The sequence below is a fragment of the Maniola hyperantus genome, chromosome 3 (genome assembly GCF_902806685.2).
Source record: "Maniola hyperantus chromosome 3, iAphHyp1.2, whole genome shotgun sequence".
In the NCBI taxonomy this organism is placed as follows: Eukaryota; Metazoa; Arthropoda; class Insecta; order Lepidoptera; family Nymphalidae; genus Maniola; species Maniola hyperantus.
Genome location: NC_048538.1, coordinates 4,994,894 through 5,020,745, shown reverse-complemented (window position 1 = coordinate 5,020,745; position 25,852 = coordinate 4,994,894). Strand labels below are relative to the sequence as shown.

The following is a 25,852-nucleotide window of genomic DNA, read 5'->3' as shown; positions in this document are numbered from 1 at the left end:
TCCACGTTAGCCCACTTCTATCTTATGGTGAGATCTATAGAGCGCACTCTGAGTTAGCTTAGACTGACAAGATTTAAAACGAAACAGAGCTACATCTCTCACATAAATCTGTCTCGTTTTAACTCAATCTTAAGTCTAAAAGTCAAAGTGCGCTCTATAGATCTCAGCCTTCGATTGCGTCATTACACTAGGTGTGATTACAGTCAAGAGCTAACTTGTAATGGAATAAAGAAAAGTTGTTATCATACAAGACGCCTCCAATTCACTTCACTCTGCAAGTGGGCGTTGTGCCTTAGATGCCATTGCCACTCTACCATGCCAGTATGGTGGCAACGAGCTGTAGGTGTCAATAAGATCAATAGCACTGGGCAGGTGTGGGAATTATTTTCGACGACCAAAAGAATTGTATTAGCAAACGATAGTAAGTCTGTCTCGTGTTGACGACGGACTGCCAGAAAAGTTTCTGATACATTTCACCGGACGTGTATCGATAGACGAGTAGGATGACTTACAATCGTTTATTTAAAGCAACATCAATAGGACTGAAGATTTTTATTTTTAGGATTTCTTAGTAAAACAACGAACACTTTTGTTTTGTCCAGTCCGTCAATCCGTCCATCTGTCTGAATGTCATAGCTATTTTATTCAAAATCTTTTTCAGCTGTAAAGTTGTTTGGCACAGTTGATGAAGCTTTTTGACCTGACATAATTTAATTCCAAAAATTAAAAAAAAAACCAAATCTACGATTATCTAGTAGCAAGTAAATAATTACCATAATAATTTAAAGTGCATGTACAGGATTCGAATCGAATCGAAGCAATCGAATTTTTTAAATTAATTTAACCAAGTAGTTTTATTAACGTTTTTTTTTTTTGTAATATGAATTAATGCATGGTCACACTATACGAATAACGAAACAAAATAGAAACGGCGCGTCGCACAACGTTACATAATGCTTACAATATTTTGACTAACTGTTGCTAAGTATTTTCTTTGGATATTTTAGATAACTCGATCAACTTTTTTTTAAAGTGCATAAACATGTTAAGTATTGGATTCTGATTTTGCAGAATTTGTTTTAATATCATCATCATGACCAACCTGGTTGATGAGGAGTTGAGGAGACCTGTGATCTGTAGTGAGCTCACTGCTGAGCACAGGTCTCCTCTCAGAATGAGAAAGTTTAGGGAAATAGTCTGCCACGCTGATGTGCAGACTTCACACAATTTTGAGAACATTATGGAGAACTCTGGGAGGTTTCCTACGATGTTTTCCGTCACCGTTAAAGCAAGCGATATTTAATTGATTAAAACGCATATAGTTACTCCGAAAAGTTACAGGTACGTGCCCGGGATTTATTTTAGGGTAGGTACTTAATTAAAAATTACTGGTCTGTAGCTTAAACGGTAACCCTGAAGCTCAATCGTGCTACGCTGTTAAAAGGCCGGCAATATTACCGCGAAGATGGAAGATTTTTGAAATACTTCCACTAGGAAAATCAGGAAATTTCTGGCTGCCACGCTACGACTACATGCTATAAGTTCCGTGCATTACGTGTCATTGCAATCATATCAATAATAATCCTAATTCTCAATTATAAAGCATTTGGCATGTGTTCCGTACGTCTAATCTCGTACTTACAAATGCAGGTGCACCTAAATTAATACAACTAAATGTAAACTCCAGTCTATAAATACGGGCATCCGTAAATGTTATGAACAACTTTGAAACTACATGTAAGCATGCGCAAATTTTATAATTTATAGAGCGATTCATCACACTGTAATAATAAATGCTGATGCGTTGAATGAATTTAGCGTTTAGAATTATTTATACACTTCGTTGGTTCTTGACCGTGGCTCAGATTGTGTAGAAGTTATAATTAAACAATTAGCGTTCGTACCGTACCCTTGTCATACCCTAAGCTGCGCATACTTTTAGCCGACTATGCTGAAACCTAAAAGAAAAAACCAGCCAAGTGCGAGTCAGGTTCGCGCATCGAGGGCTCCGTATTACAGTCGTATGTTTTCGTCATTTTGCACGATAAATCAAAAACTCTTATACATAAAAATCTGTTTTAGAATGCACAGGTAAAGCCCTTTCATTATGATACCCCACATACTAACTACACATTTCAATACTTTTTTTGTGATGTAACCACAAATTCACGGGTTTCGGAATTATTCCATTACTTGTACTATAAGACCTACGTGCCTACCAAATTTCATGATTCTAGATCAACGGGATGTACCTACCCTTTAGATTTTCTTGACATACACGACGGACAGACGGACAGACAGACAACAATCGAAAAATGTTAATTTCAGTTTATAACTCATTTTATAGATTTCATTTTTTATCTACAAAATATTCTAAACGCACGAAGCTGATGACGGCATGATGAATTCCGACTGTGACGTCACATGAATTGAAGTTGTATAATATGTATTTCACTAAGAAAATGTCGTTGTTTACCAATTCGTGTGACGTTGTCACAGTTGGTAAACCTAATAAGATAGCGGCTAGCGTTTTCGCGATTTGAAATGCATTTTTGCAGACGTAGCATTCGTCTCGAAAATGACATAGGCAAAAGTTTCCATTTCCATTTTCGGGACAAAAGCGACCTCTGTACCAAATTTCATCAAAATCGGTAAAACTGTTGAGCCGTGAAAAACTAGCAAACAGACAGACACACTTTTGCATTAATAATATTAGTATGGAGTATAGAATAAAAGGCTGACAACCTTAAGAACTAGAAAACAGAAAACGCTTTATTTTGTGGCAGAGCAATAAATTGAAGAAGAAAACTTCCATTAGTTACTTTAATCTTCTTTGAAAAATGGTTTTTGTTTGAATATTTTGCACATTTTCAAAACAAAAGCCAGTCCATCCAAACATAAAGCGACAAGACTTATTTCTTTTTGTTTTGCCCTGACATCTTAGAGAGCAGCTTCTCTCTAGATCCTATTTTGTAAAGCGCTCAAATAAAGCTTGTATACTGGATATTGACCGAGATAAAATATAAATGTAGCTGAATGTGTAAACAAGAATAATAAAGTTGAAAATTCTTGTAGAAAATGCTCCATGAATTTCTGTTATGTCGCAGGAAAGATGTTTGAATAAGATAAATAGATCGAGACTAGACTTCTGACTTACAATTAAGCTGATTCACTCTGAAAGTAGTAGGTAAGCAACTTAGTTGCTCACTAGTTTCAAAGTGAAACACTGTGTAAGTAGGTAGTATAAGAGATTTATTGTGGCTAATATTTGGATTCACATGTAAATATTCAAATTATTCGCTTATTTGAAGTCCCTTTAGCTCAAGTTCCTAAGGTTATAATAATATATCCTCGTAAGATACAGTAAACTTATTGTATTAGATCAAGTTTTAATGATAAAATATATCATTAATACCATAGGTACGTAAAAAAATAAGCATAGAGTTTATTAATAAATTCCCCAAAAAAGAAACCTTCACCTTACGTAAAACAGAAAATTATCAGTAAGAATGTGAAATAAAAATTCAGTTATTTCAAATAATTTAATAAGAATTAATAAAATATGACCAACATTGGTTATATACCAAACAATAATATGGTATAATGCATTAAAACAATCGAATTAATTACACACAATGTGCCAAGAGATGCATGTGACTTGATAATGTCTAGTAATTGCTCTTAGAAAGGATACAGTCGATTTTCAGTATACAATCAAAATAGAACGGTCATCTATTTGGCAAAGATAATGCAGACTATCTACGCGGGCGGTTACAAACAGCTATATAGAATGGATTCACTGTAAGGGCACCGACGACGGGACTACGGTTGACCGATTTGTACAAGGCGTGCAACCAGAATAAATGATCCCGCTGCTTCCTCGTTATGATTTATGACAGTTGAAATACGATAATAACTTCCACTAAGAGTAATGTATATTTAAATGCTGTCGAAATAGCTCCTACCTAGTTGTAATCAGTTAAAATATGTGATTTGTTGGATATCCTATATATCCGATAGTAAATAATGCCTCTTCTCAATCGTCTATCGAAGTAAAATAATACAAGTTATTTTGATTTTCTTTTAACTCTAATACAATTATTACAATAAATAAATAAGTAGTTCTTTGCGGTTCCTAAAATATATTCCGTGATTTTATTTGCTCACGCTATATTTTAGAGCAAATATAAAATACAAATTGTATTCAAAATTGTTTAGGAACTTCGTAAACTTTCTCGTCGTTATTGAACGAGTAAAAAGGCAACGAATTTCGCTCGTACATGCTGGTATAAGGAATCATGCTGATATTAGAGGATGGCATGTCGTTGAACTGCTTTAAGATTTGATTAGAACGCCATTCAGTAAGTTGCTCATCAGTAGGCTGTAACGCTGAGATGTAACTTACATCGTTACTGCCATTACTTTTCATGGAGAAAGATCGAGCGAAATTTTGACAAGTTTCCTTTCTGTATGGCAAAACGAATATTTTCTTTTCTTCATAAATATGTCTGGTTGTTATACTCGATTCTCCATCGAATTCCCTTAAAGGCAACTTTGGAGGAAGGATAAGGGCTTCGACAGACCTATGTTTTACAAATAAAACTCGTTTATTGCCTCTTAAAAGCGAGGGATTCCTTTGAATCACGGCGTATACACAAATGGCTCCACTCACAAGACAGCCTAAGGATAAACAAATAAACCAAATAAGTTCATGGAACTTGAATGCAAAATTACTATTTGTTTTTACGTTTGCTAAGTTATAAGAAACACAGTGAGTGCTGCGTACTGTGCCAGAAGATAAATTGAAAGGACAAAAGGTAAAATAGTTACCTAAGTCTACATTGAAAACTTTCAGTAATCGCGGTACAGTGTTAACACAGTAAACTATATCTTCACACGATGATTGGTACCACAGTAAACCATAGCCTGGCAGTGCTGATGAAATTATTTCAACCATTGAGTATGGGTTATTTTGTACAAAAAATACGGGCTTTATCCAGCTACCACTTGCAGATACAAGTCCATTATCATCGTTGTAGGAGAATGTTGAAATATCCTGTCTATTTATTCTGTTCAACAAACAATTTTGATGGTCTGAATTTGCTATAACTCGCAAAGTGTCTTCTACACGGTTATTTTTTGTTGAAATGTTACCGTGACAAGCACCATTCATATAAATAATTTTAGATGTATCGTTAACACTCGGATTTGACTTTAAAATGCCCCGTTCATCAGAATTTTCTGCATCATTATCATATTTGGTTTTACAGTATCCCTCAAAATCAGAAAATGTCATACCGTCCACCGCATGTGGAGAGTGGCAAGTGGGATCTACAATTAATATTTCTTCCCGAGCAATATTTCTTAAATCTTCCCTTGAACAATTGCAATTCCATAAGTTATCCTGCAAAGCGATTCTTGGGTCACGTGGCAGTATTCTATCAAACAACCCAATTGGGATGGTGACTATGAAATTATCATTGAGATATAAAATTTCTATTTTTTCCAAGTAATCAAAGGTACCTGGTCCAAGTGAGATTATATGACAAGAATTCAAAAATAAAATTTTGCATGCTCTTAGCTTAAAAAAGCTTGCATTGCCAAGATTGTTGTGAAAAATGTTTGAAGAAAAATCCACTACACTCAGTTCCAAAAGTCTTGTAGTTCCTGTGACATTGACTGGGTCCCAGATATTGCTTGCTCGTATGTCTAAGAATCTTAAGCTGTCATCAACTGGAGCTAAAGCATCTTTTCTTATGTCGGAAAGCATACAATCTCTGAGAAGCAACTTTTCCAAATTTGACAGTCCTAGTAGCATATCTTTCTCCCATACGTTTATTTCTATTTCTTCGAGAATAAGAACTTTAATGTTACCACCGAATGGGCTCATAAATGCATCGGGTGATATTTGTTTAATATTCCCTCCAACAATGGACAGCTCTCGAACGTTTGAGGTCATACTCCAAAGCCAGCTTTGCGGTATTTGAAAATTCTTAAAAGTAGGACCAACTAATTTTAAAACTATGCTTTTGCATTGCGTGTCTGCTTCCTGAAAAAAATTGTAATAATTTAGAAATTATACTTATTTATTCGTTCTTTTAATCATAACTAGATAAGGCCTGAGGTTTAGTAAGCGTGGACTTAGGTTTTTAAATATCCCGTTAGAAATTTTTGCTTTCTCTGGATAAATTATATCTCTCCGAGATGTTTGTCTATAGTAGGTATCTGTCTCTGGGATGTAAGCTACATTTTCTATATTCTTACCTGAAACCTTCCGTGATAATTTCGCATTCATAATAATAGTATGGATTTTTGTTGAGTAATTTATAAGATTGTAGTCAGTTTAATAATAAAATTAATATGTACCGAAGCGGCGTTAATGATATCTTCTTCATAATCTCCATAGTAAGGAGCATTTTTACACGATACTCGACAATTTGAAACAGTGCATCGTGAAGAGGACGACGTGCTCCGGGCAGGTTTCCCCACCACCATCAACATTATGAGGATGAAGCTTGACACTATGAGAGTACCAAAGATGATCTGAACTAACAAACGCAGCCATCCACTGTTGCAAGAAGTGTTTCTGAGAAAACACAAAATTACATAGATTAAAAGAAGATGCTGTAGCATCTTCTTTTAATATTGGAGTGTGAAAATCTAGAAGTACATTTGTGTAGTATGTATCTGATTTGTAGACCTCGCTTCATGTTAAAATGCCTGTGTTTTCTCTTTAAATATACATATAATTGAGTCACAGAGTAAGGACGGTATATATTTTATGTTATTAGTCCTTATACTGTGGTTGAGTGATACTTTTTGAGTTTGAATCTTTTTGTACTCTTGTGGTTGTAATTATTTAGATAAAGGGTATTATTATGAAAGGGAACATATTAATACTTCTAAAGTTTATTGCGAGCTTTTAAGGATAATAATTATGATAATATAAAGCTATTTGGCAATGACGCACCCATAGGTTATGGAAAGCCGATAAAATTTAAAGGGTGCTATTTAGATTAGATAAGTAAGCTGCTTTTATTTGCATTTTATAAAGCAACTAGAAGTTTGATAACGTATTATAACTATGATAAAAAGCTTAGTTAGGTATAATTTAAAATTATTTTAATGTTAAATAGTTGTCAATGTGTACTATTTACTATACTCTTCAATATGGGTAATTACTATAAAAATACATATCGTTAGCATTTTATGTATTTTATACAAAAATGTAAAAATCCAAATTTGGGCACAGAAAACCTACTTATAATCTGAAATTAAAAAGTTTTGATTAGTACCTAATGACAATAGATTCAAATGTACTTTAGTAGGTTTATTTAAATTATTCATTTAAGTATTTTATGTTAAAGAGTATAATATACTAGATATAATACATATATATGTACATTATAGTATAATAATATATAGTATATATGTAATATATGTAAGATTTAGTATTTTATGACATTTTAAATGGTTTCTATGTTTCTTAGCACTTACCTGGCAACTGTAGATACTACGTTACGTCCCTTTACGAAACCAACTTGAGCTATATGCATAGTTATTGTTTTCTGCAAAACTTTTTATCACGTCTAGTTTTTATGTCATCTTCATAATAATTCGAATTTTCAAAAATATTTCTGAAATATGGTTATCTTAGGGAAAGTCACCGAAATATTATCATTTAGTATACTGCACTAATAGAGTCCGTGTACCACAATATGACGTACAAGAGTGTCGAAAAAAGCTTATCTAACCTCTATTGCAGTGTTCCCCATTTGCCGGGTCGCAACCCGGTACCGGACCATCAAAATAAAATCCCGGGTCACAATATTCCCGCATTGTTTTTAAAATATTACCAACTATCGATAATATTAATACTATCAATAAATGTGTATTATTTTACCCAATGGAACTAGTCCCCCAATTGTGTAAGAAAAACGTATTCATCGTTATCGTCAACAAATTCTGCCCTTTGATTGGCTGTGAAAAAATGTAAACAGCGAATCAACTTATCAAAGGGCAGAATTTTTTGACGATTACGATAACGATGAATACGCTTTTCTTACACAATCTGCTTGGGTCTTAAGTGGGGTCACGAAAAGGCAATGTAAAAATTACTGGGCCATGGCAGAACAATGTTTGGGAAACACTGCTCTATTGCATAACTTAGGTACACCTTGTTACGGCAAAGCTATACTGCGGATATTATTCGTATTTTCAGTACTGAAAAATGCTGGCAACTATTGCACTTCCTGCAAATCTTACAAGTCTTGTGGATATTTAATGTTATGAAAAGTTTGGGTATTATTAACGATGACTACTTTTCACTTTTGTTCACTGTCCCTTTTAAAAGTTGACTACACCATTACTGCCAGCACTATTAAGAGTTCATTATGTGAAAATGCGTGTGATATATTATTTCCAATAACCCATGTCGAGATAAGGTATGATAATGAATGTTGTATCGCGCTTTTAATGGGCGCTTTGAGAGGGATAATGTTAGCAAACAATAATAATGTACGAGAAGGCAATTGAATGGACAAAGGCGTGTTATTTTTCGTGTTACGGAGGCCTTGAATTAGAACGTAAACTGAAACTCTGCTGGCAACGAAATGTAGTTTCTAGTTTATTTGGATAAACTAGAACAAAGTAACGACTACTTTTTACAATGTAGTATTCTGGATTGGTCCAGAATACTACATTGTAAAAAGTAGGTGTTACTTTGCGGAAGTCCATGATATACAAGAAACCAAAAGCTTAATTTGCTATAATCTGCTGATACAGACAAATCTGTATGGTGTAACATGCAGCATGCGATATGCACCTCCCGCCCTTTCACTGCTAAACACGAAGGAAAAGTACGCCACCGCACGCAGCACCACACAAGTGTACCAAAACACGCTCGACGCACGTTTTGCTCCGACACTGGAGCATCCTCGATGTAGAGACCTTACAATGCATAATAGGCTACTTGACAATTTTTTTAAGTTGGTCTTAAATGGTTAATATTTGTCCTATTATATCAAAAAAATTAACACTATATTTTTTTGCGCCCTAAAAACCGTAAAACTTTAATTTAAAAAAATATTTTTCTTAGACAGGTGAAAACACTGTCGGCCATGTTTGGCCGATAGATTATCTGTGCTCTGACGTCATGCATTTGTAAACAACAGTATAACCACAGGGTTATACTGTTGTTTACAAATGCATGACGTCAGAGCACTGATAATCTATCGGCCATAACCACAGGGTTATACTGTTGTTTACAAATGCATGACGTCAGAGCACAGATAATCTATCGGCCAAACATGGCCGACAGTGTTTTCACCTGTCTAAGAAAAATATTTTTTTAAATTAAAGTTTTACGGTTTTTAGGGCGCAAAAAAATATAGTGTTAATTTTTTTGATATAATAGGACAAATATTAACCATTTAAGACCAACTTAAAAAAATTGTCAAGTAGCCTATTGCAAGTTGCGTGGTGGTTGCGCGTGTTGCTTGCTTGGTGGCTTGCTTTACTGCATGTTTAGCAGTGGGAGTGTGTCAAGCCAATTAATTTTATTAACTAATTTCATAAAATGTTCCTTTCCAAAATTGTGGCACTAAACTACTAAATAAAGTGTTTACATTACTGTTGGAATTACGGCACACACAATGCCTCTGGGAAATGTAATAAATCAGTTGCACTCGCTACAGCTTAGTTTGTTTGAATTAGTTTCCACATTTATTCTGCTTACCTGGAAACTGTTTGTATTGAACAAACTAAGGGAATTTTCCTTTCAGCACAATATGGGGATTTTTATTTATAACTGCCAATGAAATTATACCGAAGACGTGTTACGTTTATATTACACTAGCTTATGACTACACAAATTTCGAACCCCTATTTCACCCTCTTAGGGGTTGAATTTTCAAATATCCTTTCTTAGCAGATGCCTACGAAAATTAAAAATATTTGCACAACCGAAATAATAATTTATATAGCCCATCTCTCATAGCCATACTCATACTATACATCATTCCCATCTCTCGTACGCGAACCTCTCACATGTTTCTCATTCCGCAAACGTGAAAAGAAATAAGGCAATGCAAATTGTATTTATTTACATTTCCCCATTTAAAAGAGAATTTTTAAGACTGCAGCTAAATATGGAAGCGCAACTGAATACACTATTGACTACATAGCATTACGTCTTGACATACTTTTACTCGTTAGTCGTAGCGGTCTTATTTAATTTAAAAAAATAGATAGACCTTAATGAACTTTTTTTCCACCGCACCCGGGAAGGCACGAAGGTTATGTCAGGAAGTCTTTTAACGACTAAAACCCTATTTGCGAGGTATTCTGTGTAAAACCCCACGGTGTTTCACACATCGCCTGATGGCTGGATTACGGGACCAAGGTCTCTCCAGGTCACTATCTTTCTCCAGGTCATTAACTATATCCATGTAAAAATTACGTCGATCCGTTGCACCCCTTGTGCCTCCCTACCCGCCTTCTCCGCTCATATCCTGCTAGCGAATAAGTTTAGAACAGAATAGGATTTTCTAAAGAGTAATTCAATGCAGCATAATAAATTTTATATGTCACAAAGCGAGACCAATAATTAATCTATGGTCACAACCTATCGCACATAACTAAAATATAGTCATTGTGGGACCACCTGGTACCTAAAACAAATAAATAAACTACTCAAGGTATGTGATAGATATCCGTACCTATAAAATAGCCTTTTAGGCTCGAAGTCAATCAATCATGACGGATACCTATGGAAGGAAATAACGATGGTCATAAATTTGGAAACCATGTCGTAAATCGCGAGTTTACTGCCGATATGTTTGCATAACGGAAGCCTCACGGTCGTATCAATACACGCCTGGTTTTAATATTCTACTAACATGAAATTAATTAAAGTGGTTTTAAATAAATAATTTCATAATTTTCATGAAACAGAAGGCTTTGCTGCAGGTAAAATAGTGTTTACCATTTAATAGGTACTCTGATTCCCCATAAGGTTTTCTACAGTTTCGTTTATCCCTGTGGATGAACCCGGAATCTACACAAAAAGAATTTAAAATAAATAGAAATTTTTCATTTGAAACCTTTGATACGTACAATTTGGAACGAATTCTCAAACTCGATACATTTATCTAAAACTTCCAGAGCTTGAATAGTCTTGAAATATTTTTACCTGATCTTTAAACTCGAGACCGAGAGTGCGCCGTCCTATTATTTCACAGCCAAGCTCCTGGAAACTCTTGAAATACGTTTGTTCAGACACGAAGAGTATTGTTAAAATGAAAGTACATATATATATACTTCAAAAGAATAAGTAGGTCAGTACCTGTTAAAGCTATTAACGAACGAATTTAACACAATTTTATTCCTAAAACTGTAAAAAAGTATCCGTGAAAAAATGTCTGCTGGAACGATAATTCTTATCAAATCAGTTGACCCTATGAAAATCCTTTTTTACTGGGGCTCTATGCTAGATTGAAAATCTACATACATGGGAAGTATCGAGAATTGAGTAACAAGAGTGAGTACTAAGTATGTATATAATATGTTGATATAATACGTCAGTCAGTCAGTTTTTACTTTGATCTAAACAATGATATAGATAAAAACGTGATACTGAAATTAACGAAACCGCTTTCTAGTTCAAGTCAAGAAAATTACTCAGTACCCGTAGTATAAGATTTTACTTTTCACCAAACGTTGCTAGAATTCGAGAATCGAAACAAAACATCAAAGTAAAATGGATCTAAAGAGCGTTTAAACTACCGTGAGTGATTTCCATTATAAATAATATCTGTCCCGGCTGTACTCACGTGTCTAGTCGACGTTAGCCCGACTAGTTTCGAACCCAACCGGGGTCCTTTTTCAAGGGAGTCAGTGCGCGCACGCGCCGCACAATGACAATCGTGACAATGGATGGATGCTACCCTCGGCGTGGAAACCGCTTTTTGACGCTAAGGCAAGGACATCAGTCGTGGGACAGGACCCCATTAGCTTCGCTTGCCTGGATTACGGTGACGGTTCCAGCGATGAAGATCAGCAAGAACTGTCGGGAGACGTTCGGCAGCTGTCTCCCCCCCCCCCCCCCCCCGGCCACCCTCGCAGCGGGCTCTACGGCCCGCAGTCACAGCCGCGGCGCGTGCGCGAACTGACTCCCTTGAAAAAGGACCCCGTATGGGTTCGAAACTAGTCGGGCTAACGTCGACTAGACACGTGAGTACAGCTGGGATAGATATTATTATTTATAATGATCTAAAGAGCCTTGAATTGAAGTCAAAAATGCAATGCCACTGATTTTAATTTCGCAACGTTTCCGCTTAGAGCGCTGGCTGTAGATGTGTAGACAAACTTGAGCTTTAAGATCCAGTTTACTATAACGCGGAAGTGTTTCTACTCTCGAATTCTAGCAACGTTTGGTGAGACGTAAAATCTTATACTACGGGTACTGAGCACTGTTTGCAGATCCCTTTCGACAAGAAAAATACCTATCGTCCGCGACAGTTTGAGATGGCTTTTACATAATTATGCATTTAATAAAACACAGTATTAATCATATTTAAATTTTTATTAAAATCAAAATTTGATACATCTTTACAGCGAAATTTCAATAGTAGAAATACGTTACACAATAATAAATGTGACTATAAACATTATGAACACGTTAATTTTTTGATATTTTCAATCACAACAATAATAAAGAAATAACTTACTAAAGCCTATCTCAGACGAACAGGAATAGTCAGTTCGACAAAAGTCAGCAAAATTAGAGCACAGGACCTTTGTTATTTTAACGCATACGTCTACTTAAAAACGGTCGTACAAAAATAGGTGAAAGTATTACTAACTCTCGCTGACTCGTACGAATTCGACAGAGAAAACGATAAATAAAATTATTCGACGGAACGGAGACGACATTTGAATATTATGTGATCAGGCGTAAAATCAGATGCCATTTATACTGTCAGCCGTTGTCGAACAAAAATGGTCTCAGACAAAAATCGGTAGTCTGCATTTGCTCTAATAGGTAATTATCATTAAAATATTAATCATCAGTCATTCAAAATTATTGCTGCCGAAAGTATAGTCATTCTCGTAACACACATTGAATTGGATGCTAACCATGAATTTTTAATTAAAGGTACATGATTACATTTATTTTAAACACCGCGAATCTCTCAAGCTCAAGGGACACATGACAAAGATTAACATTTGATACGTGAACAATAATAATAATAATTATACAACAGTTATAATATTGTAATGATTAATGCCTTATTATTAAATTGATATGCTTTTTAGTAGGGTAAATGATAATATCTCATTTGATTACATGTTACTTGCCCCACTTCTCCCGATATGTTTGATGTTGGTTCCTTCAAAATCTGCATAATATTAATTATCCTTTACTTGTATACTAAACTTGCGTCAGATATATTATAATAAATATCAATATAGCTTAGATAATAAAACTTCTAAAATTGTAGCAGATTTTCAAAAGTCAAAACGCAATGAATTTGCCTGCAGTAGATTTATTCCAGGACCTGATATCGTTTGCGATCGATATCGATTAATAAAAATAATGAAAGTACAGTTAGTACCTACTGACTTTAATAATAACATTAATAATTTGCTTGCTACTGATTTTTACGTACATAGTAATGAAATCTTAAGTAAAATTATTTATTTATTTAATGTTTAAAAATTTATATTTAATTTAAAAAAAAAACATTAGCCACATTAATTATGACCAATATTCCCCTTTCCCTTCCAACTAAGCGTAATGCCATATTGAGTTTTCGTTTCAAAGAAATTGCACATAAATTTTTACCATAGTTATTAAACGAATAACACACACAACTGTAACTTTTTATTGATCAATATAAATATTATATCCATTTTTGTATCTTTTTGCGTTTTGACTCTCATCAGCTTAAAGTGCCAAAGACAAAGCTACACAAACGACATTTATAGTAGGTATAGATTTTTTATGTCTTACAAATATTATCTTTAAAAACTATACCATTGATAAAGACGGCATAGTGTACCCTTAATTAATCAGGTTTTTTGACTCTGACCATTATACAATCGTGATAATAATATAAATACTATAAAATGGTAATACATCAATAGGTGCATATTTGGTTTTAGATAAATGTATTTTATTTTTAATTTTGTGCAACACCTATTACTTATATCTAAGTGAAATTACATTTAAGTGAATAAATAACATCAGATATATTTTAATAAACACCAATATATTTTAAGAATAAGATACTTATTTATATTTTTTATAAAATGTATAAACGCGTGTAAAAAGAATACAAAATAGGTATTCAATCTCGCGTCCTACACGCGTTAAACATTTTCATCAAAAATGGTACATTACGTTATGTTTTAAAACATTAGAAAGGTCTGAGAAGGGAAGTAGGTAGGTACATAATATTTTCATAAATTCTGGTACGGCCCAAAATATGTTCGTACCAAAAGTTATCAAAGGATTTTATCACATTGAAAGCTTCAATTTCATTCGCAACATTTGTATACATAATGATTACACTTATATTTACTTATGTAATTCAGACTAAGGGATATGTTTTTGGTTACATTTTTATCACTTAAATAAGTTCATGATTTCACAAGTTCAATAACTTAATACCTGTTAATATCATACATGCACATCATACATTAATATGAAAATATTTTGAAAATATTTTAATACCTCATAATTTTCCCATACAAACGTTGGAGTATTTACTAATTATTTTTATCCAAAATAATAATACTATGTTATGAATCTGATATTATTAATATTAAATTACTTATGGTATACATAAATATTATATTTCAACACTCATATTTATTCTTTAAATAATTAATTAAGCGTTGCACTATCAACAATTTTACTAATAATGGAGTAATTTCTTTAAGTTTGTAAGGAAAAATTCCAGGGTAGCGCTTTTAGAACTCAATAAATGGCTGGCCAAAAACAATGAAATAAAATGTAGTAAAAAGAATTGCAACAAAACATTTTAGCGAATGTGGTTTAAAGTCACATTTATTACTTCACTAGTTACATGTTTATTAGTAAAATCTACCTACACAAAGTATAACATAATAATCAGTAAAGCTTAACACAATTAACCAAGGAACATAATACAAAGTCTCCTATTGAGACAACATAAAAATTATTGTACTTATAATTATCAAAAAATATTAAATAATAAAATATATTAAACTAAATATATAGCTCGACCGTGCATTCAAAGTTGTCCATTTTTCAAGCAACGCAGTTTTATGACATTCATAACACTAAAATAGTCGAGCTCATACAATAAAATTAATGTATTAAATTAATTTTATTATGCTAAAGAACGCACCAACTGCATAAAATTTATATCGACAATATAGCTAACACTTAACTATTTATAACTATTCTACATCGAACATTTAGGGGCTCTAATAAATAACATTTATTTTATAATCTAAATAAGCTAACACAATATAACTATAATAAACGAGAGGTAGAATTATTTCAAGGAAACATTTGGAAAATACAAAAAGTGAAATTTTAAAATTTAATTTAAATATTTGATAAACATAGGAGCCCCGTATACTTACAAGTATAGATAAATATTGAATAGTCAACATGGTAAATGCGCAAAAGCTTAGTAATACATCATAATACGAGAGTTAACATAGAAAAGGCTGGGTAAATGATAAAAAATATTAAAGTTTCCATTCCAAGACTCTAAAAATCAATTTATTTTATTGCAATTAAAATTTTTAGCTCATTAGTGGTGTCAAAAACGTTAAAGACGTTAAATTTCTTTGAAGTTAAGATAGTTTATTCAAAACTTCTAAATTTTTGTCGAACTAATAGTCAAAGGCTTCACTTACAACTTGGCTGGTATTACTCTAAAGTAAGGCATACCTACTGTAAAGGTCTTCTAATTTTAAAAATACATAGTGTATCACACTAATTCACGCCTTTATAAAATCCTTACTTACCACAAGTCGACATTCCAAAATACTACTAATTTTGTCATCAGCCAAAAATTGATATGTATCGTATTTTTATTGCACAAATTCATCACTTTGTTTTGAACAGAATTTAAATTTTCCGAAGGATCCGGCACCGAGCCATCCGGCCACAGCTAGCTCGAGGGAGACCCTTCATTTAACTTAACAGGGTAACAAAAAGGGTTAATAAATTATTCTAAAATAACCTAGCGATGACTGCGATGGCAACATTTGTTGCTAAAATTGGACATGTATTTGTTGCGCTGCTGGGTCTCCCGTACCCCGGTTTCCTTAAGCAATTCATTTTCTCAAGTGGCATTTTCGCCACACTGTATTCCCGGTGCTCGCTTACCATGGTGCAAATGGTCCGTTTCTTTTGCATCATTTCGTCGTCGCGGTCGCGGAGCCCGGCCAGCCAGAATTCGTACCATGCCAGATCACAGTCGCAAATCAACGGGTTATCTAGACACAAAAGTTACTTATTACTTTATCAACACATAATATAATACTTTAAGAAGTAAAAACTTCTTTAGGCGCGTTGGGCGATTTTGGGGTAGGTAAAAACTTATAATTCTTCAAGGTCGCGTCACAGACATGCTAATGTTAATAGTATATCTGTAGCTATGTGTAGGTATGATATGTTGCGCGTATGATTTATGTACGTTTGATAATATAGTTAACCACATATTTTGCACGCCATACATAAATGGCAAAATGTGAAAGAGACCATCCATGAATGGTAACCATCAATTTATTGTAAGGTACTCACATTTGGCAAAATAAAAATAATTTCATTTCATTTAATATTTTACAGGTTGTAACCAGAACGCTGGCAAAAATGAAGACAGGTGTCAGTAGGTACTGATGATTACTGATACGAGCACGAAAAAACGCGAAAATAAAATAAAAAATCCTATATTTTGTAAAAGTTGACGATAAGTATAAAAGTATATAAGTTTAAAACATCTGACTGACGCTAGAGGGTTACACCGGGTACAACTACCTATAAAAATATAAGTAGTTATAGGTTTTGGATACTATTTTTAATTAATTTGAAAATCAAAACAATCTTTTACGTTTTCACTTTTGTCCCTACTGACTGGCAATTTTTTGAGTTTTAAATTTTACTAGTTGTAAAAGTTGTTTAGTAACTGTTTCAAAAGAACTGTCAATTGTAACTGAAATATACGAATCTCATTTTAAAATAGGAGCCCTATTCAGACTGAATATCTGACTAGTTTTATCCTAAAATAGTAGAGTCAGTTTTGGAACAATATAATTTCCACTTTATATGTATTGCATCCGCCGTTTCGAGCAGAAGCTGCTAGAATTCTAAATAAACTTGGTGTTCTTTTTGTAAAAAGGTAGAAATGTCTCTGTTTCAAATGTTTCAATTTACTACTTGCAGCAAAATTGTTAACCTTTACAAAAACAAAATATTCCTTTACTTTCGTTGTAAAAAGACGAGGATCGCAAGCGATGTTACAGAATAAAGTTAGTTGGTATTTTCCATTTGCAATCAATAGAACCTGAATCACTCTTTTCTAAAAATACATGTTCAAGGAAATGCGGTTACTAAAAAGTAACAGCATAAAACATTTAACTAAATCAGTGCAAGTGGACCTATTTGTTCTTGTGCAAGCCGACGCCTTAGATTAAAGGATCATACTAGTATCAGGCGATTTAGTGTTAATAACCGGGATCGACGGGTAAACGTGCTCTCCGCTCAGATGTACGGATGAAACAAAACGTTTAGGTAATTCGGACTTCTAAGACCGGTTACCTACCTATCCACACGTCCCTCAAAATTTAAATTACACATACCCATTATATCAACCACTCGAAGCGTATCAAGTATCGGTTCCATGATCTCCTCGGGGATGTGTTGCAGCTTATTGTTCTGAAGGTTGAGCGTCTCCAAAGAGTTGAGGTTGTCGAAACCCATCGTAGGCAGTTGATGAATCCTATAACAAATGTACAAAGATATGTTAAAGTAATGCCCTCTATTCCTGAAATTGACCGGTCTTCGTAAATGCTTGAAACTGATCGCTACATCCTACTAATATAATCATCATAATGATGATCAACCCATCGCCAGCCCAGCACAAGTGGATACATAGAATGAAAAGAATTTAGACAATAGTCAGCCACGCTGGCCAAGCGCGGATTGGAGGATTTCACACACCTTTGAAAACATTATGGAGAGCTCTCAGGCATGCAGGTTTCCTCACGATGCTTTCCTTCCCCCTCAAACCAGTAATATTAATTTTCTTCTACTCCTTCGTGTAGGATCCTGATATTCACAAGAACTGTTTTCGGTGACTTTTGACTTTGTATTATATTATACTAGAGGACTAGAGGATGCCCGCGACTTCGTCCGCGTGGATATAGGGTTTTTAAAAATACAGTGGGAACTCTTTGATTTTCCGGGATAAAAAGTAGCCTATGTCCTTCCCCGGGATGTAAGCTAACTCTGTACCAAATTTCATCAAAATCGGTTAAACTTTTGGGCCGTGAAAAGCAAGCAGACAGACAGCCAGACACACTTTCGCATTTATAATATTAGCATGGATTAGCGACAACCAGAGTGAACCAGCGACGTTTCGTCCCGATCGATCGACTTTTGATATTTTCTGTAGAGCAACGTTCAAGGTTTTCTATAAAACTCAGCTTTCTAGAAATAATTGTTCTGAAGCATAATGCTTAATTTCCCTAAACCAATCAGTTAAAAATTAAAAAAACACAACTGCTCTACTATATTGAATTTATTCAACAAAAAAATAATTGTCAGTGTCACTCGGAATGATGTAAGGATTCTGACGATTATCCAGGCAAATTATGATGGAACAAAGAAACTCTCACACATACATGCATCCACACATACCTACATACATACATGAACCCTGAAAATATTAAACTCCTTTTTTTGGGAAATCGTGTAACAATAAAAAGTTTTTTTTTTTTAGAAAAAGTATTTAAGCCAAAGTGTGTTTTAGAGCATCGATTAATCTGATGAAACGCATTAAAAATAACTATAAGTAATCAAAGGCCTGGGAACTACACACATCCATTTGCTTTTATTAGAAAATTAAAAATAAAAAGTAACCAACAAAAAAAAGAAGGTCAGTAATCTAACGGCAAACCACAACACCTTTCAGCATGAAGTATTCAATGGTTTTGCAAATCATTCGTCCCAATTAATCAAGTTACACGTTCCCAGTTCCAATACAGGCCGGAAGCCTCGAAACTCTGCTAAATTCTACCCAAATTAATCAAAGGCGTACACTGTTACAAATTCCGCAATAGAATTTACAATCAACTCCAATACCAGGCCTATGAAATTAAAGAAATAATAATCAAAAAATATATAATCCCCACGTAAATATTATAAAATGCGATTGTATGTTTATATTTTCAAGACCGACGGGTAACTTGCTGCAGTTATGAGGAGGTATAGAGATAGCTTCTAACGCGGAAACGGACATAGACTGCTTTTTCCGGAAAGTAAAAAAAAATAAGTTCACGATTAAAATCATGGGCACCATCTAGTATTCCTCTGCTTAAAAGTTTCTGATTCTAAAAGAAATATTGGTACAAATTGATTAAAGTTGTAGTTTATCCACAATATCTTAACTCCATATGCATTTGTTTACGCAGCCTTAGAAGTTGGAACTCAGGCTGCTCAAATGAATGTGAAACATGACTCAGATTGCTCCTTTGAGCGCGACAATAAACCGCTGTACTTGCATTATGTGTATACTATTATGGCTCGGCGAATAATTTTTCTCATAACGTGTCGTGCCTGACAAATTGAGGCAGATTGAAGCAGCGTATATTTATGCTATCTCTAATAAAAATAAAAATATACCCACTTAATTTAGTATCAATAGTATTTAGCTCGCGGTAACGTTTCATGGGAACTTCTAAGAATCCGGCTTTATTTCTTGTCTATATTTTAAAGAGAACCTCTGTGCAAAATATCAGCTTCCTAGATCTGAGGTTTTGGGCTGGGCGTTGATGAGTCAGACAGTAAGTCAGGATTTTCATTTTTTATATTTACTCACAATATAAGGAGAAGGTCGAGGCTTAGTTGCCCAAAGTTAAAACAGTTGGTTTTAAATAGAGAAGGTTTTCGTTTGATGACTGCCAATACTCGTTTCGAAGAGAGCACGCGATGATGATGATATTTACTCGTAGACTGTACATCAAGAAACTAGTAAGTTACGAAAAAATATATACAATATGTGGCCATATTGCTGCAGCACTAAGAAGTGATCTCTTCCAAGTAACCTATAAAAGTGGACCTACTGAAATAAATGATTTGAGCTCTATTCTTTCACTGTAATCATTATTCCTGAAAGATCTAACCAGAGGAATAGAACAAGTGACTAGTTAGTGCCTAAAGACTTACCTATGCTTCATACCTAACGACGACGTAAGCAGTAATTTTCCAAGCGCTAGTGGCACTAGTGCAAAAAGTATGACGCAAATGCGTTCTAAAGAAAGTTCTTTGCACTGAGAGACAAGGAGCAATTCTTATCGCTCCAATAAATTACTAAACTTCAACTACTTCAGTACTCTGACTTCAAAGTAAAGTCGTAAAGAAATATACCTAAGCATTTATGCTATTTTGAGAACTTTGAATAAGCACTTCATTATAACAATTCCCTAAACTTTTCTAAGGTAATAAAATAAATATATTACGTATAGATAAATTTTCTTAGTAACGAGTTTAAGCATCTTTTACGACTTCCTAAAACTTACTTAGAAGGTTTTATAGTTATTGCCATGTAAGCGGCGGTGATAAAAAATCAATATAAACAACTAGGGTACCTACAATTTCTGATGTAAAGCTTTCGTAAAAATATAAGAACTTTGCTTTCTGCATCCAATTTTATATCATAGTATGATGATAGTAGCCTAGTAGGTATGCTATATTTTTGTCAATAGTAGGTATGGCCTAAAAACTCAGTGCTACGGAAGAAAATACAAAATAAATTTTAATTTAATACGGAAGAATGTTGCTAAACATGTTTTTTTAGTTTGTTTTGTCAGATTTGACGCTTCTTATCCGCCAATAATGCGATACCGTCCGCAAATTGCTATTGCGCTGGAAACATCGAAATGACGTCATTTTGACGTCAGCCGAAATAAAAACATGGTACCATCAGCTCGAAACTTCAGTCTAGTGTAGACGTCACTAAAATGGCAGCCACGCGCATTAGGAATTTGCAGGACTTATACAATTGACATCAATAAAGTCGCAACGTGCGTTGGTACAGTGAGGCAAAGCAATAGATACAGAAAGTGAAGTTATGAAATGCCAAGCCGTCGTCGGTATTGCCAGTAAGTAGGAAAACTTATAAGGTAATTTCATAGTTTTGCTTCCATTTGCTAGCGCCGGTGCCGATGTAAGCGCCTCGTCGATCAATGGAAAACCACCCGCAGAATGAGAAAAAAAGGTAGATTTAAACATAGCCTGAAGAAAAAACACGAGGTACTTACATGTTCTTTTGCATGTTTAGAAATGTGATTGAATCTCCGTAGCCCGTGAAAGCATCTTCGCTTATGTAGGTGATGTTATTAGAACGAAGATCCAAATGACGCAAGCGATGCAATGGACGCAATGCCTCTGAAGGAATTTCGTGAAGACGATTGTCCCCAAGTCGAAGATATTGTAGGTTTTCTGAAAATAACAAAGACATCTGAACCACGGCCTCCATAAACAAAATCTCCTGGCAAATGACAATATGTCATACCAACAGACCAAGTACAATTAGTGCGACAAAGCTTTCTTCTGGCTTTTGCGACGCATTGTCGATGCAAAGAAAATGTTGTCACACTGATTATGCTTAGGCTGCAAGCAAGTATTTTACTGTGTTTTAGACTTGGAATTCATACTATATAGGTACTATTTTGTAACAAATTGTGTTTTTTATACTAACTTTAATATTTTATTTTGAGATATTTTTCATCTCCCTCTTCAATACTGTTACTAATTAATATTTTTAGTAATGCATCACATTTTAGCCCCATTTTGCCCCAAATCACAACAGAATATGGAATTTCCTATATTTATGAATGCATTATTAATTTATTTTTGTGGCAATGTGTTTACCTTCTAATCCAGCAAAGGCCTTCTCATCAATCCGTTGAATTTGGTTGCCTTCGAGTTCTAGAGAGTTGAGGAATACCAAGTGTGAGAACACATTAGCTGGTACCTCTCGTAACTGATTGTGCGCCAGTCCTAAGGAATCCAAGTTCCTTAAACCTAAGAGCATTAAACAATATATTATTTTTAGCTAAAAGATATGTTTGGTTCCTGATATTTATAGGTGTCAAAAATATTATAAAATTCCAGGCCGGCAAAGCTCAAGTATTTTAAAAAAGGAAGACAAATCCGTGCGCTTTTGTGTGCAATAGGCATGCACGTAGCGACACAGACTACGTTTAAAGGATAATTTATGCCAACACGTGGCGGGCCTGGCATAAATCATCACCTGACGCGATGTCGCACTTTTTGGTAAAATAACACAGCCTTCTTATAGGTCTATGATAATGCTTTAAAATATGGCGGACCGTTACCAGTCGTTGGTAGATTTATAGGTACCTTAATTGATAGAACTGGTAGATTAAAAGAAAAGGGTGACTGACTGACTGATCTATCAACGCAGAGCCTGAACTACTGGATGGATCCAACTGAAATTTGGCATGCAGATCGCTATTACGACGTAGACATCCGCTAAGAAAGGATTTTTGAAAATTCAACCCTTAAGGGGGTAAAATAGGGTTTTAAAATTTTTGTAGTCCACGCGGATGAAGTCGCGGGAATAAGCTAGTAAAATAAAATATTACAAGCATTTCTATTTATTGAAAATTTGACAATAAAACGTAAAGCTAGCTTTATCTAACTTCTTTAATTCAATTTCTATAATGCAAACTAGTCGTATCTGTATGATTTGATCAAATTAACTGAGCCATTAGGATTGGTCCCAGTACAAAAGCCACAATTTAGCTCTAGATTTTTTAGATCAATATCTGTCTTTTAGAAACTGTTTCACAATTGTGGTAACTTTATCTACTCGTAATAATTCTCAATCGTCATTGTTAACTAACAAAGATAACATTTTGAGCAAAATAAAAAGAAGTGGTAGGTAATGAATAAGAAATTAGGGCATACCAGCAAAATCCCCCTCTGTAATAGTAGAAATGCGGTTTTCCTGCATCTCAAGCTTCTTCAAATTCTCGAGCAAAGCAAGAGCTTTTTGTGGCACTGCTGTTAACTCGTTCCCGCCGAGGTTCAAGCGCTTAAGTTTTCTGAAAAATATTGGATGGTATAATTTTTCCTGCAATATATTATCAAATCAAATACATAGGTATTTTGTTTTTGAGGAGTTATTGGGAGCAGTTGACATTAAAGACTAATAATAATTACATCAGTTTATCAGAGTCAGTAAATTAAGGCAACCCTTGAATGGGAGGTTCCGTAATAAATGTAGGTACACTCCGAGTTACCCTGAATTACAATTTATTTCTACCTTTCCGGCAGTGACAAAACAGTAGTCCTGTTTTGTCACTGCCGGAAACAAAGGAAATATAGAAAATTTAGGAAATAAAAACTCGAGCGATTTTGTTTGTTCGATAAGAAATTCTGATAAGCAACCTGGCTTTGCCAATAAAGTGGCAACAAGTCACGGCTGTAAACTCCCACCCACCAAACCGGAGCTAATTCAGAAATTTTAAAATTTTCCAGAACCGAAAATTAAATCTTGGACTTCACACTTATGAGACCACAGCAATGGAACAATTGCTCTAAATTGAATTCGCTGAACCATCCACAACTTGTACAAGTTTATTTGAGTAAAAAATCTTTCTATTTTTTATTTTACAGCTGTCCGACATTCATAATGTATTATGTTAACCATGTATAGGTAACATAAAATCTATAAATTCATCATCAACCTATAAATTACTTTAACGATTTAATCAGGACCTCCTTAAAATTTTCTATGGGCTTTCAGTTCATTAAGCATATCGCAAAGTTGTAAAAAAGGAAAGATAATATAATTAAGAATTCAAGATGAGCTTTTGGTAAGTGTACTTTGTTTTCTTCTGGTGCCGAAGTTTAATGAAGATTGGCAATTATTATCGCCATTTTCACTTAGGATACTGCGGCCTCTGAATAACAATTATGTAAATCCTACCTACGTCTATTTACAGAGCTGTTTACACTACGAATCCAAAGAAAATCAATGGCATAAGAATGTTTCCCTAAGTAAAAAATAAAAATAAAATAAAAATAAAAATCTTTTTATTCCTATAAACTTTTACAAGTACTTACGAATAGTCGGATGCATCTTCCACTGGTTCGGAATGCCTTTCCTACCGAGAGAGTATCCACACAATCATATTTTGGAGAAATCAATAAAAACACTACCCATAATTAAACCATTCCCGTATTAGAAAATCAGGAAAATTCTATGAACGAACGCGACCATTAAACACAAATTTGTGAAGTCGAGAAAAATATTTCACCCTAACTCAACTGAAAATATTCTCAATCGCCTTAATCAATAAACTCCGGGAACATTTCCGCTCAGTCGCAAACTCAATTAAAAATATTATATCACTTACTTTTCCAAGCCCTTAAAAGCTTCGCCGTCTACGACCGATATTCTATTTTCGTACAAAGTTAGAATCTCCAAAGTGTCCAGACCAAGAAAAGCTCTGTTGTGTATCGCCGTTACCTATAAAGAAAATACCGCTTTTAGAAGCTTAATTCTTTTAAGCTGATTAGCAAATATTTTCCCAAATAATGTTGGGGATAAGAACTCTTTTATTAAAAGAGGGAAATTCTTATTTGTTTTTGTTTACAAGGCGATTAATGGAAGCTCTGTGGCTTTGCAATGTCAACCCTTAACAAACGATTTGTGTTAAGCTTTGTTATTTATGTGTAGGTCTAGCGCTAAAGTTGTGATAGTAATAACATTGCGTATACCGCAACTGTTGTTGATGGCTGATTGTATGTCATTCTTCATTGTGTTAAACTATGCATTTTAGCTTACAAAGATTGTCAGCCAATTGGTAGTGATCTCATTGTACCTATCTACTTAGCTGATAATTTTTTGTGATAGCCGACTGATTTTTTTTGTAAAACTTTAGGCATGTATTTAACGACATAAAACAATCTTCAATAAGTTGAAAATTAACTGAAGAAACTCAAAATTAGGAGCACAACGGAGAAATTTCTTACCAACCGACCTTCCTCAGACCGAAAAATCGTTTTTTTATTATCAAAAGGGAAGTACAGTTTACTAGCAAAATGTGTTCTGCTCAAGTCTGGTTATGAAGATGGCTACAGGATCGGTAATGTATTTAAGTATGACTACTAGACTAATATAATATGCTTTTTCCTTCCTACTAAGCTTAGAACTAGAGTACAACAGAAGTCCAATGAGTTCAAAGCACACAGCTTATCGAATTTCAGTCCTCTGTCTGACCGTTGAAATGTTTCAAATTGAGGATTGCAATGGAGGAACTTAATCTACGTCGTGATAAGTTTGGAAACCAGCCCATTAATATACAAACACATTTCAAAAGTAAAAGCTAAGCAGAAGCAAAAGTTCACAAAAAATAAAACTAACTTCATGTAAAGAAAATAAAAACAAATCTTTAAAAAGTACGGTTCAAACTTTTTGTGTGCTCTAAATTTTTATTGCTTTGCGACTTTTAGTTGGGAAAAGTTTTTTCCGTTACCGACGCCCCTTGACACCTGAAGCTTTTCCACGTTAATCTTCAAAGACTGCCAGGAAAA

General features: G+C 34.3%; 2 protein-coding genes and 1 long non-coding RNA gene across 6 annotated transcripts in view; all 3 read right to left on the bottom strand.

The window, feature by feature from the left end:
* The window catches only part of LOC138404751 (uncharacterized), a 622,276-nt gene extending 613,561 nt beyond the window's left edge, over nucleotides 1-8,715 (bottom strand). Inside the window, exon 1 of the long non-coding RNA XR_011238554.1 lies at nucleotides 8,701-8,715. This is a non-coding gene — a long non-coding RNA (uncharacterized lncRNA). The remainder of the gene's footprint in view (nucleotides 1-8,700) is intronic.
* LOC117996420 (uncharacterized) lies at nucleotides 3,537-8,017 on the bottom strand. The gene is made up of 3 exons (XM_034984479.2): nucleotides 7,498-8,017; nucleotides 6,367-6,586; nucleotides 3,537-6,049 (listed from the first exon to the last, which is right to left on the bottom strand). Exons 1-3 carry the CDS (start codon nucleotides 7,554-7,556, stop codon nucleotides 4,205-4,207), a joined length of 2,124 nt encoding a protein of 707 aa, XP_034840370.1. The 5' UTR covers nucleotides 7,557-8,017; the 3' UTR covers nucleotides 3,537-4,204.
* A 3,849-nt stretch (nucleotides 8,716-12,564) lies between the features above and the next one.
* The window catches only part of LOC117996577 (leucine-rich repeat-containing protein 15), a 121,180-nt gene continuing 107,892 nt past the window's right edge, over nucleotides 12,565-25,852 (bottom strand). For all 4 annotated transcript variants that reach the window (XM_034984664.2, XM_034984666.2, XM_034984663.2 and 1 more), the window contains 6 exons: nucleotides 24,673-24,785; nucleotides 23,219-23,355; nucleotides 22,157-22,309; nucleotides 21,544-21,724; nucleotides 17,863-18,002; nucleotides 12,565-16,500 (listed from right to left, as the gene is read on the bottom strand). In XM_034984664.2, coding sequence (XP_034840555.1) covers nucleotides 16,235-16,500; nucleotides 17,863-18,002; nucleotides 21,544-21,724; nucleotides 22,157-22,309; nucleotides 23,219-23,355; nucleotides 24,673-24,785 — 990 coding nt within the window. In that variant the 3' untranslated portion in view covers nucleotides 12,565-16,234. The remainder of the gene's footprint in view (nucleotides 16,501-17,862; nucleotides 18,003-21,543; nucleotides 21,725-22,156; nucleotides 22,310-23,218; nucleotides 23,356-24,672; nucleotides 24,786-25,852) is intronic.

Bases quoted from the DNA above. Each gene is read 5' to 3' on its own strand.
- LOC117996420 (XM_034984479.2), bottom strand. From the start codon at position 7,556: ATGCATATAGCTCAAGTTGGTTTCGTAAAGGGACGTAACGTAGTATCT. The intron at 6,587-7,497 runs GTAAGTGCTAAG...GTGTTTTCTCAG, and splicing joins GTAGTATCTACAGTTGCCAG to AAACACTTCTTGCAACAGTG. The intron at 6,050-6,366 runs GTACATATTAAT...AATTTTTTTCAG, and splicing joins ATATCATTAACGCCGCTTCG to GAAGCAGACACGCAATGCAA.